At 44.6% G+C, this 20,768-nt stretch overlaps 1 protein-coding gene across 6 annotated transcripts in view; it reads right to left on the reverse strand.

Annotated features, from left to right (window-relative positions):
* Positions 1-65: 65 nt before the first annotated feature.
* The window catches only part of NIN (ninein), a 54,092-nt gene continuing 33,389 nt past the window's right edge, over positions 66-20,768 (reverse strand). For 3 of the 6 annotated variants that reach the window (XM_031602286.2, XM_090141932.1, XM_090141933.1), the window contains 13 exons: positions 20,311-20,436; positions 19,425-19,494; positions 19,030-19,245; positions 18,765-18,878; positions 17,357-17,479; positions 16,728-16,841; positions 15,966-16,112; positions 15,040-15,201; positions 13,997-14,146; positions 13,778-13,876; positions 10,793-10,984; positions 5,571-5,684; positions 66-4,603 (listed from right to left, as the gene is read on the reverse strand). In XM_031602286.2, coding sequence (XP_031458146.2) covers positions 4,394-4,603; positions 5,571-5,684; positions 10,793-10,984; positions 13,778-13,876; positions 13,997-14,146; positions 15,040-15,201; positions 15,966-16,112; positions 16,728-16,841; positions 17,357-17,479; positions 18,765-18,878; positions 19,030-19,245; positions 19,425-19,494; positions 20,311-20,436 — 1,837 coding nt within the window. In that variant the 3' untranslated portion in view covers positions 66-4,393. Of the gene's footprint in view, positions 4,604-5,570; positions 5,685-7,412; positions 7,859-10,792; positions 10,985-12,798; positions 12,860-13,777; positions 13,877-13,996; positions 14,147-15,039; positions 15,202-15,965; positions 16,113-16,727; positions 16,842-17,356; positions 17,480-18,764; positions 18,879-19,029; positions 19,246-19,424; positions 19,495-20,310; positions 20,437-20,768 lie in introns of those variants that run through there. The other 3 variants (XM_031602287.2, XM_031602285.2, XM_090141934.1) reach the window with 3 other exon arrangements.

Raw genomic sequence — 20,768 nt, forward strand, 5'->3', positions numbered from 1 at the left:
GCGCGGCCGCGGGGTGCCGTTAGGCGCGGGGCGTTGTGGGGGGAGGAGACGAGAGGAAGGGTGGGGATAGAGCGGCGCGGCGGCGCGGTCACAGCGCCCCCTGGCGGACGGGAGGCCGCGCATCGTTCCGCTTGGAAAAACCCGGCGTCCAACCCCTCCGCCCGTACAATTTCCATAAAAGATGGAAAAACAAACAAAAACAAAACAAAACGAAAAAACCAACCCCACAGCCACAAGCAGGAGTCTTACAGCGATTTCTTTTTCTTTTTTATTTTTTACATTCGTTATAAATAACACGTAGGTTGGCTCCTCCTGCTTTACACGGTGGTGTAAGGACAGCACAGCACAACAGACCCAGTAAAAACAAACATACGCGACTGTCTCCGTTTACACAAAAAACACGTCAGCAGCGGTGGCATCTCACACAGCAGGCAGTCGTGGAAAACCTGAGAGATGGTGATGCTGTTTGTGTTGCACTCGACAGACCCGGGCTGTCCCCAGCTCTACCTCGCCTGTTATTTGGCTCAGACTATGTTACAACCCTTTCTTTTTTCAGTCAGAATTGAAATAACTCCGTTTTCTTTGCACTTAAAGTAGCAATGGGAGTACGTGTAGCAGAGTATGCCTTTATACCATTCTAAATTGACACGAAGGACTTCAGTGGGGTGAATTCAGCTCACATTCCTCTGCCCCCCCCTGACCTCCAAGCCTGGATACCCGCGTGCCTTTATTTTCACAGTGATTCACAAAGCGAGAGTTGAAAGCATTTAAAACACCTTCTGGCGATGAAGTAACTAATACCCGAATTAGCGAGCCCTGCTGTACCAAGGAGGCCCAGACACTCAGTGATTGACCACACCACTAAATACTTTGGTATCTTTAAGATGCCTGCAGTGCATCGGAGACACATCCATGCACAAAAGACCACAAACGCTTTGCATGTTTCTACGCTTATTTTCAGTAGCCTGGACTTTGTGGGACGAGCTGCTTATCTCTTGAGCTGCCACAACAAACAACACAAGGCTGGTTGGAGCACCGTGACCATTCTCCCCACCTGGGAAGGGTTTGTCCTGAATTGTCCTGCAGCAACAGAAGTCCTACAGCGTAGAAAGGCTCCAGCATGCTTAATGACAAAAGGCACTTCTGAGAATTCATTCGCACAAGCATTCCAATGAGATTTGAGCTTTTGTCTACTGTTTTCCCCCTCCACCCTTCTCCTCTCCTTTTCAGTGGTTAGGTTGGTGTTTGGAAGAAAGAAACGTAGAATGAGGCAGGATAGGGTGGGAAGGGGGACAGTTAGAATCCCTTTTCTCTGCTTCTCCCCTGTACTGCAGTGCTACGTTGCATCATAGCCTGGCTCCCTTTTTTTTTGTAGAATCACAGAATTATTTAGATTAGAAAAGACCTCCAACATCCCCGAGCACAACCAGCCCACTGTGCCCACTGCCCACATCCCTCAGTGCCACGTCTCCACGGCTCTGGAACATCTCCAGGGACGATGACCCACAGAATCACAGAATTGCCAGGGTTGGAAGGGACCTCAAGGATCATGAATCTCCAACCCCCCTGCCACACGCAGGGCCACCAACCATCCCACCTAATGCTAGACCAGGCTGCCCAGGGCCCCATCCAATCTGGCTTTGAACACCTCCAGGGATGGGGCATCCACAACCTCTCTGGGCAATATATGAAGTGGTGTTAATATATATTAGCTAATAATACATTTCCAAACACAGTTCTGATCATCTGAACCATACGTGCATTGTTTCCTGGAAATCTTTTGAAACTTTGCTAATTTCCATAGGGTAAGCATAGTTCAAGGTGTGCTCAGTTACCACGCTGCTAACACACAGCCCTGGTACCCACGCACAGAGGTGTAGCATGAAGCACTGCACAGGTTGCCCAGAAAGGTGGTGCAGCCCCATCCCTGCAGACACCCAAGGTCAGGGGATGGGTTCTGAGTGTCCATGTTCACTGTGGGGAGTGGGATCAGATGGCCTTTAAAGGTCCCTTCCAACTCAAACTATCCTATGATTACAACTGTTACTGCTAACAGATTAATATAGAATCATGGATTCATAAATTGGTCTGGGTTGCAAAGGCCCACAGTGCTCATCCAGTTCCAACCCCCTGCTGTGTGCAGGTCGCCAACCAGCAGCCCAGGCTGCCCAGAGCCACATCCAGCCTGGCCTTGAATGCCTGCAGGGATGGGGCATCCACAGCCTCCTTGGGCAACCTGTTCCAATATTAAAAGAAGGATCTCTCAACTTCAAATTTTAAAATCAAGCTCCAACTCATGTCAGTGCGATTTGTCAACATGTTTTTGCAGCAGAGATTTACGGGATATGTAAATCTCTGAGATTACATAGACAAACAACCAGCACAGGCATTTAGAACAGCAGAATACTGAAATAATTGAAAAGGAAACTTTTGTTCCTCCAAGATATTCTGCCACTATTCCACTGCCTTTTTCTATAAGGCAATGGAGGAGGAGAAGAGGAGGTCATACCCAGCAAGTGCAGTTCAGTCCCTCAGCCCTCTGAGTGGCAGGTAACCCTTTAGACAAAGGTAGCATCCCCTACAGCCACACTGCTGAGGGAAAGTCACCTTCCATAGGTTACCCAGCAGGGTGCAGGCAGTTGCACCCCAGTGTCCAGGAGGCAGCTGCCAGGTTACAAATGCTGTCACAACTGTCACCTTGCTAGTAGTCCCAGAGATAAAGCTCCCATCTTCCCCTCCTGCATCCACAATTTATGCATATTTAAAGAGGTCCAGTATCAAGTGTTGCCAGTATGGCCCCTTTCATTGGTTTTATATACATTAAGTATGCCTTACTGGATTGATGGAGACCAGCATTTGTAGGGAAAGCCAGCATCACATTTAGACCGTTGGTAAAAATTGGTTATAACCAGCTCCAAAGCATGTGAGCTCTCATTCAGCGACTTCTGTTGGGCCCATCTCACTCCTGATCCCAAAAAGCCTGCATTCCCCATGAACTCATCAGACAGGAGGTGTAATTACCACCTGTCGTTACAAAACTCCGTGCTCTTCAGCCTTCCTGACTACAGCACCACTGCAGGTTGCTCAGGGAGCACGAAGGTAACACTCAACTAAACGCAATTCTGTTTATCCTGCTCTCCCTAATGCACGTCGACCTCCACCTACTGACATCAACATCCACATTTATTAAACTGAAGGAAACTGATTTTTTATTCCCTGAGTTCTTTGCATTCACATCGACCATGTTTCCTCACGGTTCATTGCAAACTTAGTTTCTGTACTCGGACCCACTGCAAAAGACATGTTAGTGACAAAGCTCTGTGAGGCCTGATCATAGAACCCTAGAATGGCCTGGGTTGCAAAGGCCCACAGTGCTCATCCAGTTCCAACCCCCTGCTGTGTGCAGGTCGCCAACCAGCAGCCCAGGCTGCCCAGAGCCACATCACTAAATTCCCCTCTTCCCTCTTCTGCCAGTTGTGTGATAAGCACATTCCACCACTATATTGAACGTACAACCTACAGGAACTCATTTCTTCACTTCTGTTTGGTGACTCTTCTATTGTTTAGTAATAATAATAATAAAAAAAATTAAAAAAAAATAATGTAAGGCCTCTACAATTTCTTAAAAATCATAATAATAAAAAAAGAGCAGTAGTCTTTATTCGCCACCTGGGACATTTCTCCAGATGAAATACAGTTATGTCAGTTGGAGGCAGTAGTCTATTTACACATTTTTGACTGCTTTTCTTCTGTGGAGAAACAGCCATGAGGAATAACCCAGATTCCTAATGCACAAGTGGAGCAATTGCTCTACAGAAACTAGAATCGTATTGCAGGATACAGACAACATCAGGAAAGTCTTGCTTTCAATAGCAATTCCATCAGCAGTGTTCAGACTGTAGATGTCCCTCCTCGTTCCCTGTTCTAGTTGGAGCAGATGACCTACAGGTCCCTTCCAACTCAGATGAGCCTGATTATATCAATATTACCAGGTTTGGACCAGGAAATATCCCAGAAAACCAAAAGGGTTTTAAAGTCATTAGTTCAATACCAGGAGTTTGTGCTTTGACCTAAATAGAATCAACTCAGTATATTCAGAATTCGTGTTTTAAATTAAAACCAAAGTATCAAAATAAGTTAACCTAGAAAAACATACTTTTTTTTTCTTTTTTTTTTTTTTACATAGCAAAGATCACTTTTAGACAAAACTGAGCAGAAAAATAGTTTGGGAATAAACAAAAGTAGGCAGTGTCTGCGTGGGATTTAGCTCTGCCATCCCCTTGGAGGCATCTCTTCACTAAAAGTCATCAATACAAAAAGGCAACGCAGTGAAAAGCTGAAATATTAAAATTCCAGTAAAGTGCACGGGATTGTGGCGTACTTAAGGGCTTTGCTATGATCTTAACTCAGCTGCTGAACTGAAAGATGGGGATGCCAAGTTCTTTATGATCTTATTGAGGTTGGCGATCTTCTCTTCTAGTAAATAGTTTTTCTTCTCAGCAGTTTTCTGGCGCTGCTCCGTCATCTCCAAAGCCTTCAGCAGTTGAGCGTTCTCAACATAGAGATCCTTGACCACTGCATCTGCTTTGGTGTTCTTGGAAAGCTGAATTGTGAGTGAAACGTTATTACTCAGCACACAAACAGCAGCAGAAAAAAATGAAAAGCAGTTTTAAATGGTAAGTAGGTCAAGCTGAACGCCTTCATCTTAACGTATCCAAGGAAGACAACCCGCCCTCTCACTCACTATTCTCATCTGTTAGAAACTACACGTTTATGGAGACATTATGGATGCTACGAACGTTTTGAAACTGGAAAGACTTTGCAAGGAACTTGAAAGATCATGCAGATGTTGGAGGGCTTCAAATGACCCTTTCGCCATTTGCCATCTAAGGACAGATGGGTTCCACGTCCTCATTGGTCCCACAGAGGTAATTCCACACAGGTTTGGACCACCCTATAAAATTAGGGAATTTTGGGCATAGCTCGGCATTTGTCCATTTGCAATGGAGAAGCAATTTGGCATGAGACCCCATTAGTGTAGCTTCTCCTTAAAACAAGAGACTGCACCTAACAGAGGACAGATGTTCCCTCCAATACAATCGTGTCACTCCTTCCTAAGTGTTCAAAAGACCCTAGTGAGAATTTCTGAAGAAGACAGACCAGATCAAGAACAGAAACCCCAAAATCTTATCGAGCAAAGGATGTGTTGGGTCAGAGGGTGTGGAAAAACCAGTTCTACTACCGTAATCCCTGTATTCTTCAGAAAATTCCTTAGTCCCTTTGTAAGCAACTTCTCCAGCTAAAATACTTGGCCCAAATTTTACGTTTGTTTGCTGACTTTAAGGTGCCTGCATACCAAACGTGCATAGCTTTTAGGGAATTAATGAGATTAATTCAGACTTCAGTTTGAATTTCTGTGAAGTTTTGGGCAAATAAGTTTTGGCTAAGAAGAACTCAAAGAAAAATATCTTTAGCTTTCTTCTCAGCAAGAGCAATGTTGTGGCTTTTGCCCACTTAGTTTTCTACAGAAGCAACAGGGAAGATTTGGGGAAAAGAGCAAGAACGCTTACTTGTTCCTTCAGCTGATTTACTTTATCTTGGAGAAGCCTCTTCACGAGCCTCAGTTTCTGTTCAACATCCATCATACGTTCTTCCATCATCTTTAGAAGCTGCTCGTGGCCCCCCTGGAAAGCAACACGCACGTGAGAATCTGTTCACAAAGATCAGGTCGCGCTCAGTGCCATTCTTCCTTCCACTTCATGCAGAAGAAAAGCGTTGCCACTCCACGTTTGTGTTCATCTTAGAGAGTCAACACAGTTAACAAACAGTTCACGGAAGCAAAATGTTATGGCAGCGTTTAAAGGACATCCATGGCGTTAAATCTAAGTTATATGTTAGATTACTTTACTTAAGACAGATCAATATAAAATCCTAAGTTCTGTATCAACTGTGATAACTGGACCTGGATAGATTCCTTTTCTTATTCTTTGGATGTTTACCTGCTGAGTGGGGGAAATGATACCAATCAAAATCTTACTGATTTTAGGAGGAAAAAAAGAAAAAGAGGCAGTCATATCTGTTACTTTGACTGCAACCCTTCATGCCAAATGCCTTTCAAAATTCAATTATATTCTAAAATTAGCCCGTTATTATCCCATCCTGATTTTCACTTTATTTGATTAGTTGTATAAAGCTAATGCTTCTGAATAATCCAATTCTGTTATTTTTCTTGAGTGAGGTAATGGGTAACCTAACTACAATCAAAACAAACCACTGATATCAGTTTAGGAAGAACTATTGGTGATAGGTGGATGGTTGGACTGGATGACCTTCTATGTATTTTCCAACCTTGGTGATTCCATGGTTCTATGAGAATGCCTGTTGCATCAACAGTTGAATGCAAGTCTCCCAAATAAGTCAGAAACACTGGGAACTGTGAGGAGTCTGTTGTTCATCTGTAGAACACTACTGTAGAAACAGCCTGTTGGACTGATTATTCAATTCAAGATTTTATTTATTGGAACTCCAGAAACTCCTAAGCCTAATTATGGAGTCGCATGACTGCTTAGCTTATAAAGACATTGAAAAATGTTGCATTAGAGTCATCCAGAAAGCAGAGTTAAAATGGACTGGCTGTGTTTATAGCTTTTAAAACATACTACCGAAAGGAATTCCAAAGTCATCTTCAGTTATCTACTGTAATTTGATTGGAATTCACGACCATGGTTGGGCATTACACATCATACTTGGAGCCTTGAGAGTGGTTCAGCAGAATCTAAGAATTAGTGGTCTTAACGTCTGCGATCCTTGATTTTTGGCTTGAAGATAATTTGAGAGCGTTCTACCTAATTTCACATTTCATGCTTGATGGGAGAAGCCAGCTCAAGTTTTAGAAAGATAAGCAAAAAACATAACCTTAAAGAAGGGGTTGTTGACCTCAAATTATGAGGTAATAAGTCTCATTTAATCTAGTGCTTGGAGACAGAAGAAAAACATATGGAACATTATCTGAGAAACAAAGTCTGATCATTTTCCCCTTTTCTGCCACTCCCATTTTTACTGTGTGGTCACAACAATAGGATGTCTCAGTAGTATGGAAATTCTTGTCTCAAATGTGCATGAACAGGTCCTGGGGAAGCAGAGTATTCCATGTCAAAGTATATCCTCTATTGCAAGTCTTTCCCAGAAGTCATATGATAGAACACAGCGTGGTTGGGTTGGAAGGGACCCTAAAACCCCTCCAATTCCAACCAGCAGCTCAGGCTGCCCAAGGCTCCATCCATGGTCCTTGTTATGAGAAATTCAACAGCGTTGTCTAAAACTTGTTAATTCTTGTTCATAAAGCTGAAGCTATTGATGCTATTAAGACAAGAGACGTTATGTTTAAAAAAAATTTATTTTTCCATTTACATCAAAAATGTCATCTTTCCCCATTATAAAAGTTTAGGCATCTTATACAAAAAAAAAAAAGCAGCATAAATACCCGAGATTTCCTTTGTCTTATATAAAATTAGTACCATTTGAGAAAAATAGGCTCTTCCCACATTGAGCAAAACATTTTAAATAACATAAATAGAAATGATTTGCAACAAAACAAAAAAAGAACAGCTGACAACATCCAGAAAGTAACTCCTGGACAAATAAATAAGAAATAACACTGTAGAGACTTAAAAATAAAATAAAAACGGATCCTCAAGTTTCTCAGCTTATGCCAGTTTGTGTGTTTGTGTGTGTGTGTGTGTGTGTGTGTGTGTGTGTATCATGGCAAGGAATGAGATGGTAAGCAGCCAAGCTGTCAGAGGTGCCCGATCCTCCTGTAGGAATCTGCATGCACTGCTCGCTGCTCCGGTAGCAAGGCCTAGAGAGAGAAGGCAAGTGGGACACTTCACCCTGATATCCAGGTTGTCTGTATAAATACGTATGCACACAAAGCAAGCAACACAAGACCAAAACACACACACGCAAGAGAAAGCAGGCAGAGCACCACATTACGTTTCTCTGTATTAGTGCTACACAAATGCAATGAAGGATATATTCAGGATGCTGAAGAGGACTCATCCACATTTTGGGGGATTTAAAAAATATATATATCTGAGACAGTGATAAGTGCCAATAGCAAAGCTGTTACACTTCTTAAGGGGAGATCATCTGCCACTACGTACCACCTCAGGTCGCCAAAAAAGCATTTGTGAAGAACATAGCCCCATTGACCTCCTCCTCAAACCCAGTTGCAAGCCTTCTGCTGGGACAGCTGAACAAGCTGTTGGTCAGAGGTTATTTGAATTTTCCAAAGCAGAGCAGCAGAAAGGGGGAGTTGAGCAACTCTGTGTACTCCCAGCACAACTATGGGTTGGCAGAGGTTGGAGGCAACTTCTGGGAACCTTGGCTCAGGGATGTGCCCACAGCTCTCATTATTGAGCAAGGCCCAGCACAGGTTGCCCAAGGAGGCTGTGGATGCCCCATCCCTGCAGGCATTCAAGGCCAGGCTGGATGTGGCTCTGGGCAGCCTGGGCTGCTGGTTGGCGACCTGCACACAGCAGGGGGTTGGAGCTGGATGAGCATTGTGCTCCTTTGCAACCCAGGCCATTCTGTGTGGCAGTGCTGGGCAGCTGCTGTCTGGGACAAGGTAGGCAGGTTAACACAGGACAAAAGGATGAGGGGCTTTAATGGGGTGATGTTGGAATAGTGAGCTTGGTGAGCAACAGCTCAACACAGACTGTAAAGCAAAGGAGAACACAGACCACTGTAGCCATGATTGAAAAGCAATGAAGAATGCAAAGCATAAGGAACACACAGATTCCAAAAAGGAAGAGGGTAACTTTGGTGCCTAACACAGAAGGACTGGGGATTGAAGAAAGCTGCCAAGTGCAAAGCAGCACCAGCAAAACAAGGTGGTTAACTGATGCAGAAAATGTGGATGACATGACTTTGTAGTCAATGGTGAAAAGACAGTGAAGAGGGGTTAGGATGCCATTTCCCAAGATGCTAAAGGGAACATTGGAATGGACATAAACTCAACTAGATGTTTGCTTCAGGATGACAAAGGGAAAAGAGTAAGGATTGAAGGTGTGCTCAAAGCAGCAGTTGGGTTTGTCCCAGCTTAAAGCATCCACCACTCTGCCCTTGTTTACAGTTGTGCAGCATTCATTATACAACAGACACTTCAGAAAGTCATGTAGGACAGCCCACAAAAACAGCTGTAGGAGGTGTTCCAAAAAGGAACTTTGTTCACTTTAAGTAAAAATCAATACAAAAAGAGAAGTTACAAGCATTAAGTGCATTGACAGCAAATGCTTGCAAAACCTCTGGGAAAGGATTTCTATATTCATGAAGGTTCTGGGAAATAGAAGTGGTGCATCTGTAGAACTGCAGGTTCCGGGATATGATTAGTTTGCAAATTACTCCTCAGGCTTTCAAAAGCAGAATTACAAAACTACTTCTAATGCAATGCACGCAGCACATTCACTTTGCAGATGCTGCTGCTGCAATACGGCTTTTATTGATTTCAAAATTCAACTGCATGCTTTGCTTTCCAGCGTGTGCGACCAAGTACATCAGTAATGCACCTCCATCACTCAGTGAAAGGGAGAAAAAAAAACTTACAACTCATTTTTCCTTCTCTCCTGCATTCTTTGCTGTTAAGCCCTTTTGCAGGGAACTGTTCCCTTTAATGCTGTGATTTAAAACAGTCACTGTGAGTTTTGGAAGCTTTAGAAACCATTACTGCACACTTTTTTTTTTTCCATAATACATCTTCCAAAACACACCTACTAACATGGTCAGATCTTTGAACTTCAAGCTCATATAAATATATCAATTTCTAATTTTTCTCTATATAAAATGCAAGAGAGTGTCAAATGTAATTTTTTTCCTGCTAACAAGTTAATAAAAATGTTAGTCTTTCATTTAAGTTACTTAGAGCTTTATCTTAAGTCATCTTATTATTTTAAGATACACGCCCAAAGCCAAAGCTTTAGAGATTTAGGGATGCGGTCACCAAATCATCATCTGACTTTTCCAATGAAAAAGACCTGCAGGAAGGAGGAGCTGAACAACTTTAAGTACTCCAAGCAAATTTGTGTGTTGGCACAGGTTGGTTGGCAGCCTAATTTTAAGGTTCATTTTACATGGGAGATGCAAAATTTGCTACTAGAGCTTATTACTACTTATCATTCAGTCTTGCAGGTTGAAATACGAGGAGTGACTCAGCCCAGTGAGTGCAGTGGCTGGATCTTTGTTGGAATTAGATTGCTTTACCTCAGAAACACCAGGGATGATGTTTCAGGATGACAGGAATGGTGCCCTCCAAACAACGTCCTATCGTGGCCAAATAATGAAGATGGGGAGACCTTACGAAAAGGGTTGCTTGTCTGTATTATGCTCTGCTATGTCTTGTGTGGCAGGACTCCATGTGGCAGCAGCAGCCTGAACTCATGCTTTATGTCTGATGCCAGCGTGTCTGTGCAATGTGTATTTTCCAGAGCAAAGGTTCCAGATGTGGACGTCAGGGAAAATAAAAAGCCAACTGCAAACACTTCCTGCACATTGATCACAAGGAGAAAAGCCACAGTTGGATGTGGATGAAGCGAGCCATGAAGATGGAAGGGACTTCAGAACTGAACCACGGCTCAAAGCTGCACGTGCCAAATAAAGGCTTGTTTCGTGCACAGCTTTGATGCCACTAATTTTCCAACTGGCATAAACAGAGAACGGATCTCAAAAGTCAGAACGCCAAACGAACCCAACGCCCCACTGAAGGAACAGCAGCCTGCAGAGAAAACGAGAGCCTCACCTGCTGCATGTTGGTTTCAGAAGGTCTGCTTTCAAGCTCCTCCTGCAACCGCTGGCCCCGCTGCTCCGCCTGCAGCAGCTGCTGCTGGAGCTGCAGGAACTGCTCCCTGGGCACCACGGCACAGCCCTGCTGTGGGAGCTCCCGGGGGTGCAGGGGCTGGCTAAGCATCCCGCTGCTGCTCGAGCGTCGCATCTGCAGGGCAACACAGACAGGCTGTCAGGGGAGAGCAGCACGGCGGGTTGCGTTTCTGGAGTTGTTCTTGCATGATACGCAACGCACTGGGACCTCAGCTTAAAGCATCTCTTGTGCACAAGGGAAGCGAGCCTGAAGGCAGCGACAGATGCGAGGACAAAATCTTCCCAATGGAAAAGATGCGTCTTTACATGCAGTTCTGCAGAGTCTATAGGAAATTGAGCTTTGATTCGTAACTTCAGGCCTGCATTACGGCTCATTGAACCTCTGGCAAAAACCCTAAAACAGGTCTGTAGGGAGCTATAACTTCACTTCTGTTTTTAATTTTAACCTTAGCCCTTGCAACTCTTCCAATAACAGCACCTTGGTACAAATAGAAGCACTGGTATGGAATTATCATAGAGTCATGAAGACCTCTACGATCCCCCAGTCCGACCATCCACCTACAACCAATGCTGCCCACTAACCATGCCCCTACCTGCACCCACTCTTGAGCACTTCCAGAGATGGTGACTCCACCACCTCCCTGTGCAGCCCATCCCAACCCAACCACTCTTTCAGAGAAGAAATTCTTCCTAATTTTCAAGCTAGCATGAGGCAGGCTGTAGGTGTTGTCCACCAGTGCTGATTATTTCTAATCTTCAATCTACTCAAAAAGCAAAACAAAATCCTAAAAGCAAACTTTCCTATACAGTCTAGGGTGAAGTGTTTTCATGCTCTCTGCTGTGTTGTACTCTGAATTCACTACTTAGGAGCCCATATATCTGTTGAACAGAAGATCTCAACACATTTTATGTTTTTCCATTTAGAGCCATGCCACAAGCAGAGCTCGAGAAAATTTGAGGCTTAAGTTTCAAGCCAATTTGCAGCTTGCATTTGCATAAGTCTAATGCTTTCTTCATGTAAAAATCATTCTTCCTGTAAGAGCCAGCTAACCACATCACAAAATCCTCCTGTTATCTCATAGCCATTACCCTGGTCCCTTAGGAAAAGGTATGTGAGATTACATTAGCAGTATTACTTTTCCTTTCACAAGTGCTGTAATTAAGGCCTCAATTAGCATCACAGTTCCGTTATTGAGTTCATCTATAATGGAATCAACTATGAGCATTTGACATAATGGTGTAATTCTATCGAGGGTACTGCTCTAATGGTGTGTCCAATGGTGGAGCCCTAATGGAGACAGAGAGGGGCTTGAAATGTGGTAAGAACATCAGTGCATAGCATCTGTGCAGGGTTTCATGTGATGTTGTCAAGCACACGAGTGGAAGAGCTGAGGAAACACCAATAAAAGCTAACACCTCAAAATTAGGTTGCTAACAGCTAATGAAAACAATGTAGTCTTGCCATATTCATCTGTGGAAGGAAGTGGAACAGTAAGGAGCTCACTAAACTATCAGGGATGACACAGTGTGACCACAGACCAGTCAGTACTAGGGAAACACTTGACAGTCTGGTGAAAAGGCATGCAAAAGGCCAGAGGCAAACACGAGGACACCTCCAGGCCTCACAGTCACTGGGTGAGAAGGAAGGGATGGAGCCACTTCTCATTTTCTCATGATCAGTTTAATCCCTTTGAATGCAATCGGTCATTTCTCCATTTTCACTGCAACCCCTTTGGAATACCCAATGTTTTCCTATGGACTCAAATCACAGAACGCACTACCTGCACCCAACAGGTTAGTGCAGCTGCAGTTACATTAAAATGAATAGTGGCTCCTTTACTTCAACAGATGCATGGAGTAAAAAAAAGAAAATCCATTCAGGAATGTTTTCTTCATGCTATGGTAGTACATTGAAAATGGTTGCTCTACCTTCGCACACTATTTCAGAAAGAGAACTGCACCCTTCTCTGCTAGTTCCAACCACTGAGTTCTAGGCAGGTTAGCCATGGACAAAAGGAGAACAGGCACAAAAGAGAAAGTTAGAGGTCACAAAGCGCTAAGTGAATGTTACACACCCCTGTTGGGATAAGGTTATCACAAATAACAAGTCCTGCATGTTTCAGTTACAGGTTTTGGGAGAAAACCCAATTCCACACTTGATGTTCAGACTGGAGAGTTTAACAGAGTTGGGATTTTTCCCAAAGCATAATTAAAAATACACGAAGCAAAGGCACAGGAAATAAAACTGTTTTCAACAACCTGCCAAAATTTCATTTCTTCTAATCAGGTTTTTAATAACTTTACAGCTAATTACATAGTATGTTCAGCATAACATGCTTCCCATTTGCTTCCTTGAGGAAAACCATGGGGTATTTCAACAAACCTCATCTATAAGACTGTCTCATTTACAGAACAGATAAAAATATGTTTTAAACTCAAATTCAGACCATCAAGTTCATTGCAGAGACAGCTCAGAGGTTCTGCTAAGCAAGGCTTCCATTCAGCCAACTATTCTCATGGCAAATAAGAACAGGCTTCTACATTCAGAGCAGCATTAGACAAATATTAGTTAGGAAGTTTGAGGTGATACGTTTTAGGAAGGAAGAACAAAGCGTTAGCCTTGCCTCAAGCACAGAAACAAAATTCTTCCCCGTTTGACTTTGTATCTGAACATCACAAATTACCATGAACCACCCTGTGCTTCACAGAAGCACATTAATCACACTGACACTGATCATGAAAGACAACATTAACACTAGAGGACATCAATTCTTCCAGTTTTGATTGCTTTCCCCGAAGAAGAAAGGTTTTTTTTAACTTTCATTTTATAAATAAATTCACGTGTTCAGTGACATACTGCTAAACCTGCACGCTACAGTCAGTGCAGTCAGCACCTATTGAGAAGTACCTCCATTAACTGATCATCCAGCTTGACTTGCTTTTTCCTTAGCCCTTCATTTTCTGAGCTTGTTTCCAATTCGTGTCCAAGAGAATTCATCTGACTGATCTATGGAAGACAAGAGGTTTCCTTAGAAAGGCAGCAGCTTCATTTTATCTGCTGCATTCAACATGCAAGTCATGAGTCACTGCACATCACACCACCTCCAGATTAAGTATTTGGACTAACCTTCCTATTGGCAGAGGACAACTCCTTCTGTAGCTGTTCACATTCTCTCTTCAAGCTTAGTTTCTCCTGTTCTATGGCTTTGACAATACCTGACTGGCTTTGATGCTTCTGATGCTTTAAGGAAAGGACAGTGGATTCCAGCTGTCGGATCTAAAGAGACCAGAAATGAACAAACGTGAGAAGACATTTCAAACCATTCAGTCTGCTTTGGAGTGATGTTTTTTGGCACATTCCACTAGGTCAAAACTGACAGCCTGCTGCAAATCAATTGCATTTGCAATATCTGGTACCAGCTGATTTCAGACTCAGAACAGATCCTGGTACTTTTGACATTTTAGCTTTGAGCAATTCTTCCTCCTTCCCATAATCTGCCAAATATTGTGAGCTGGGAAATTAAATGTGAAGAATGCTAGAAGATGTAATAAATAAATCCCACAGTTGTAGGCATTAGAATGGCCCTCTGGAGATTCCCCATTCAACCAAGGATGGACAGTGATAGGACAAGGGGCTTTAGACTGAGACAGGGGAGGTTTAGGTTGGATATGAGGAGGAAGTTTTTCAGCCAGAGGGTGGTGAGGCACTGGAACAGGTTGCCCAAGGAGGCTGTGGATGCCCCATCCCTGCAGGCATTCAAGGCCAGGCTGGATGTGGCTCTGGGCAGCCTGGGCTGCTGGTTGGCGACCTGCACACAGCAGGGGGTTAAACTGGATCAGCACTGTGGGCCTTTGCAACCCAGGCCATTCTAGGATTCTATGAACCCCCTGTTCCCTACAAGAGGTTGCACAGGAAAGCGTCCAGATGGGTTTTGCCTATCTCCAGAGAAGGAGACCCCACCACCTCTCTGGGCAGCCCGTGCCAGGGCTCTGTCACAGATAACAACCCCCCACCACCTCTGCAGCCCTCCATTGGCTTCTCTCCTACACGTCTGCTTGGAACTGAGGAACCCAGAAGGGGATCCAGTGCTCCAGATGTGGCCTCCTCAGGACGAAGCAGACGGGGCAGAGCAGAACCTTAGACAAGAGACTATCTGAACCATCCCCTACCTTCTCCCTGGCATGCAGCAGCTCCGTGGCAGAGCTGCGGGCTTCCCTCTGCAGCCGCTCCTTCTCCTGCCGCAGCAGCTGCTGCTCCTGGGCCATCAGCTGCTCCAACTCATCCTGCTGTGAGCGCCCTGGGGAAGGCACAGCCCGTGCTAGGACCCGGTTCTTAAGACAGACAGAATTGCAGGGTTAGGCCTTCAACAGAGAAGCAGACGTTTTCTCTGTTCAGGTGGTGTTTAAGGAGGCTTTTGGTAGCTGCAGGGTTCCATCTCCCTCCCAGCTTATGTGCCATTTTCCAGTTCAATCCAGCACGGTCATCCCAGTGTGCAGCCAAGCACTTTGCCAAAATCACAGCTGGAATGGTTACTGTGAGCACACACGCAGCTCCATGGCACAAAAAGGCAATTTGGGCTCTATTTCACAGCCTCATCGAGTAAATAATAGAACTCCATTACATATTATTCACAGTAAAGTTGTGATTCAGCTCCTGTTGCACAATTCTGAAGCACTCTTTCTGCGTGGAGATTAAATATTCCTTTAATTACACAGCAAAGGAGCCAAATCAGGGGCTAAATTCATAATGCCAATGCAGGATTGCTGCCTGCCACCTCCTTGAGACCCACCTCCTCATCAGCTTGGCACTGCAAACAACCTTACCAGACTAAGGATAGTTAACCCTTAAACATGAAAACTATTAAAACCAGAAAGCATCATTGAAATACTGTTTTTCTAGGCAGTTTGACTGCTACCTTTCTATCACTTGTGCTTATAAAAGAGTCAAAAACAATGTCATTCAGAATCTGCTTGCTCAGGCCTGCAGCACTATTTCTGCCTTCCTCATTAACGAGCCAGCCTAACAATGAGACTGGCTCCAGAGACAGGATGCTCATCTGTAAGTCATCCACGTGGATCTGATGGAGGTCAGTTACCTTCTCATTGGCGTTCTGCAGCTGCTTGTGTAAAGACATCACCTCCTGTTCAAGAGCTTCCTTCTCCTGCTGTGCCACCCGCAGGTCCGACCTCAGGCAGGACATTTGGAGGCTGGTGTTCTGCAGGGTTTCATCCAAGCTCTGCACCTGTAAAGTGCCACAAATCTCTGCTATTTGACTGCTGACTGTTGGAAGGGGTGATGAGATGATGCTAGTAGCCCGCCTCATAGGATGTGAAACAGTTCTCCGAGTTTCTGCTTCAAATTAGCTGCCACACCCTCTTAAAAAAGGCCAAAATACTGCACTCAGACATCCTCCATCTCAGAGTACTTATTGTGATATGCTGGGAAAAGGAGGTTCCTTTTGGGTTATTTCTTCTTCTTGGGGGCCCTCGGCCAACAAGAGACAAGAGCAGTGCCATCAGCCAAGCAAATGGCCATTTGTCCCTTCTCTTGGCTGCTGGAAACAACCAACCACCAAAAAGCAGGGAGCAGAAGCAGGATCTCTGCAGTGCTTGAGGGACAGCTGGGCAGAGCGAGTTGGCAAGAGGAACTTGGATGCAGGGAAAAAAAAAAAAGGTCATATTTAACAAGTTTCCTTTTGTCCTTTAAGGACATCACTTTGAAAGCCCATCAAGGCACCCATTCTGAGTTGCATGAAGTCTCTGCATATGTTAGAAGAGGGCTGTTTTCTATGAAAAAAGCTGTACCAGAAATTCTGAAATGCTTTGATTCAGGACTGTAAGAAAACCCACTGTTATACCTTCTCCTGTGAAACCGATAGCTGTGTTTTCAGGGTCTGACTCTGCTGTTCCCAGGACTTCTGCTCCTGCTTCAAGCTGCCAACAGCGCTCTCCAAGAAGCTTACTTTGGCCACCTGGAATAAGATTACACGGCTAAGCCTGAATCATTTGGGATTTTCTTTACCTCAGTTTGACTTTAGGAGTTACGATAGATGGAGTTACAGCTATGCAAGGAAATCTGAGGAGAGCAAAACAAAAAAAAAAAACCCAACCAACTCAGTTTGAATCTGTGCACAACAGGATCGTTATTATGGCACGCCTACTGTGCTGCTCCAGCCTGGAGTTAGAATACAGAGTGCAAGAACACTGTCCTCCTTGTCCTGCTGCAACATTCCTGTCCATGCCTCTGCTCCTCACACTGTTTGGAATTTGCTACGTAACCAAACTGCACTCAAACTATGCTCCAAAAGCTCTCTTTAAGAGCAGCAAGGGAAAAAATGCAATGGCACAGAAGCCTTGATCTGGCCCGAAGGCAAGAAGGAAACCCAAAGCAGTTTTATAGCTTAGAGGGATGCAGACTGCGATACAAGAACCTCAGCCCCTCGTTGCAGCATGCAGGCAGGGACATGGGTGTGCAGTCCTGCCTTACCTTATCAATGCATCTGCCCAATTCCTCGCTCAGCGCTTCCTTTTCTTTCAGCAGCTTTTCATTTTTAGTCATCAAGCTAGAGACTTCGTTCTGAAGGTCAGAGAGGTCAGGGCACCTGGGCAGCTGTGGGAGACAACCCCCTCCATCAGTTCAGAGCTTTACATGCAAGCACCAAACAAAGCCTTCTCACCTTAGGACCAATTGTATTGTACTGGATAGAGTGGAAAAGATGGGAGCAGAATAGCACTCATGAGGTGCAGCCTGAGTCGGGGCTCCTGTGAACCACACACACCTGCAGACAGGTGCTACTCCTCCTGCACAGCTTCTATTAGTGTTATTAGTTAAAGCCTATGACATAATATAGGACCCATTGGGCTGTACAATGCCAATTGCACTGGACATATCAGATACTAAATCTTTGAATTTGTGTTTTGTGTATTATGCTGGCTTTTGGTTTTTATTTTTATGAATAACCAGAACAGACAGAATTCTCCTTCCCACATCCACGTCCCCAGCCACCTTCTAACATCAGAGTAGATAAGGCTTTGGACACCCCCTTCCCAGAAAGAGAGAAAAGAAAAGCCACCCAGCTGACTTCTGATCCCTTTCCCATCTGGCACAGTGCATCAGCTTTGTCTGCCTGCTCCTGTGCACTTTGGGCTTTGCTCAATCTTCTATCTTTAATTATACTCGACCAGCTACCCACTCTTGACTCAATAGATCTCATCTGCTTTTGCTTTTTAAAGGCCATTATAAATCCCAAGCTTTGGGAACATCAAATGAGTGCTTCGCTTTAAAGAAAATGACTTTGTGGCACCCTAATCAGGAAGGCTAATTCATTTGTAGCCTTCATTATCTATAATTATCGTTATATACTTACTGCCAAATGAACCCTGTTTATATGGGCAGCAGCCAGGCCCTCCAGGAAATTATCTTTTTAAAGTTCTGAGCTGTCAAAGTCTCCAAGTGCTACTCTTGTTGCTTTGGCTTTGCTAGGGGACGTGGTGGAAGCAAGCACTCCTTCAGAGGAGCTGGATGGATGTCACCAACTGCTCAGTCAAACATTCCACCCTACTCACACAAGCAAGAGAAGCCTTAAAGACTTTAATTCCACAATATATAAATCAAGGTTTTTGTCACTATCGACCAACTGTGAAGATCTACTGCTCTGGAATAACTTTTGGCAAAGCCTAAGCAAGCAAAACCAACCACAATGGAACAGCTGTGCCTTGCACTGAGAGGCTGTCTCAAGAAGATTTATAACAACGTCCTTGATAATATACGTTACATTTTGACATTTGGTTAGAGAAATTAACCATTTCCATCTCAATCAAGAGAGCAGGGCCCAAGAAGAGACAGGTTGGTGGCTCTAAGCCGTCACCTGATGGTACTGGATAGGGTGCCATACCTGTTTTGCCTTCTCCAGCTCCTCCTTGAGAAGGCGGTTTTCCTGCTCCAACACATGAGCTTGAACTTTCATTTTTGACAGCTCCATCTCCAAGGAGGACACCACGTTTGATGACTGCAAGAAGTAAAAAGCCCACATTTCAGTTTGAGAGACAGTAATGAAGGTTAAACAGAGGATGCTGTGAGCAGTGATATGGGTTAGGGCAATGGATGCTAATTCCTAAAGGTTCAGTTGCTCCATTCCATTAGAGCCACTTATCCCATACCTTTACTTTATTGTTTTCTAGTTCCTCTTTCAGTGCCAATCTCTCCTTTTCCCACTCTTCCAGGGTACATTTTCCTGCTTCCCTTTCCTTTTGCTTGAGCACCCTTGCCAGCTGTTGGTTGAGATCCTGCACATCTGCTTGGTTTTGGGAGTTTCTCTGACTCAGTTCTGTGTTTTCAGAGTCCAGCTGCTGGTTCCTGGCCTTCAGATCTGCTACCTGAATTGAGAGAGCAGTGTCAGTCACGACTAATTTTGCACTGAATGGTAGATTTTTGGTTTTTCTCTTAAACAACTGCAGTAGCATCACAGTTGCCTTCAGATTGGACCGCCTCAGCAAGGAGCAATGATTACACAGTGATGTTTCTCCAGAGAAGCTGATGGACTCAGTCTGCATACCTGCTTTTTCAGATTGTCAACCATCTTCTGCACAGCCATTTTCTCCTTCCTTACCGCCTCTATCTTTTGCCTAGGAAAAAGGAAAGCTCATCAGTGTAGGGGTCACTTGTTAATATACATGCCTGCAAAAAAAAACTGGTTCGCCTCACAAGAAATGTTCATTCTGGACGTTCATTTTACACTTTGCATCACTGCTTTGCACAGACTGAGCAACTGCTTCCTTCACACCCCCATGCATTTCTTTCTTAAAAGACTGAGGGCTGCAGCAGCTCTCCTGTGAGGAAAGGCTGAGGGAACTGGGCTTGTTTGGCTTGGAGAAGAGAAGGCTGCAGGGAGACCTCATTGTGGCCTACAGGGCTTGAAGGGAGCGGATAAACAGGAGGGGATTTGACTGTTTGTGAGGGTGGATGGTGACAGGACAAGGGGGAATGGTTTTAAAGTGAGACAGGGCAGGTTTAGGTTGGATATGAGGAGGAAGTTTTTCAGCCAGAGGGTGGTGAGGCACTGGAACAGGTTGCCCAAGGAGGCTGTGGATGCCCCATCCCTGCAGGCATTCAAGGCCAGGCTGGATGTGGCTCTGGGCAGCCTGGGCTGCTGGTTGGCGACCTGCACACAGCAGGGGGTTGGAACTGGATGAGCACTGTGGGCCTTTGCAACCCAGGCCATTCTAGGATCCTGTGACATGACCCATGGGTTAAAGCTCCTCCTTTAGTTCTAGGATCAGGCAGCAGAAACTGTGAGCTGGGGAGGGGTGCAGGGATTGCTGGTGGTACCAGACAGTCTGCTTGCTTCAAAGCCTGGGCAATACCTAAGGGGTGCAGGAGCTTTAGGAGAAACGATGTGACCTTGCAGTGAGAGCCTGAAGGTGCACACATTGAGTCCTCACCGCATCTCCTCCCGAGATCCGTTCAGCTCCCGCAGTTTCAGGCTGGAAGCGCTGCCCTCCTCATTTAACAGCATCACTTTGTTTTTCAGAATGGCATTTTCTTCTCTGAGCTTCTCAGCCTCACATCTGTGGCAGAGAGATGAGAGACGTGAGAACAGCTTCTGTGCATCGCCGAAGGAGAGAAGTCACTGAGAGCCTGACCTGCTTGTGATCCTTGGCAACAAAGCTGCAGCTGGGTAATTCATATGAGCTGAATATGGATTTTACATTTAGATTGCTTCCTAGATCACGAGAAAGGGGATATTAACTGTACAAAACACCTGCACAAAGTTAATAAGGTATTTGAGATAGCTAGTAGAGGTTTTGCACTTCAATACTGCACTATACCTTCTGCTCCTTAAGCTACCAATAACACAGATGTGAATGTAAAGAGCTCAACACTACCATAAGCAGACTGC

The sequence above is a fragment of the Phasianus colchicus genome, chromosome 5 (assembly GCF_987193195.1).
Source record: "Phasianus colchicus chromosome 5, bPhaCol1.hap1.1, whole genome shotgun sequence".
Taxonomy (NCBI): Eukaryota; Metazoa; Chordata; class Aves; order Galliformes; family Phasianidae; genus Phasianus; species Phasianus colchicus.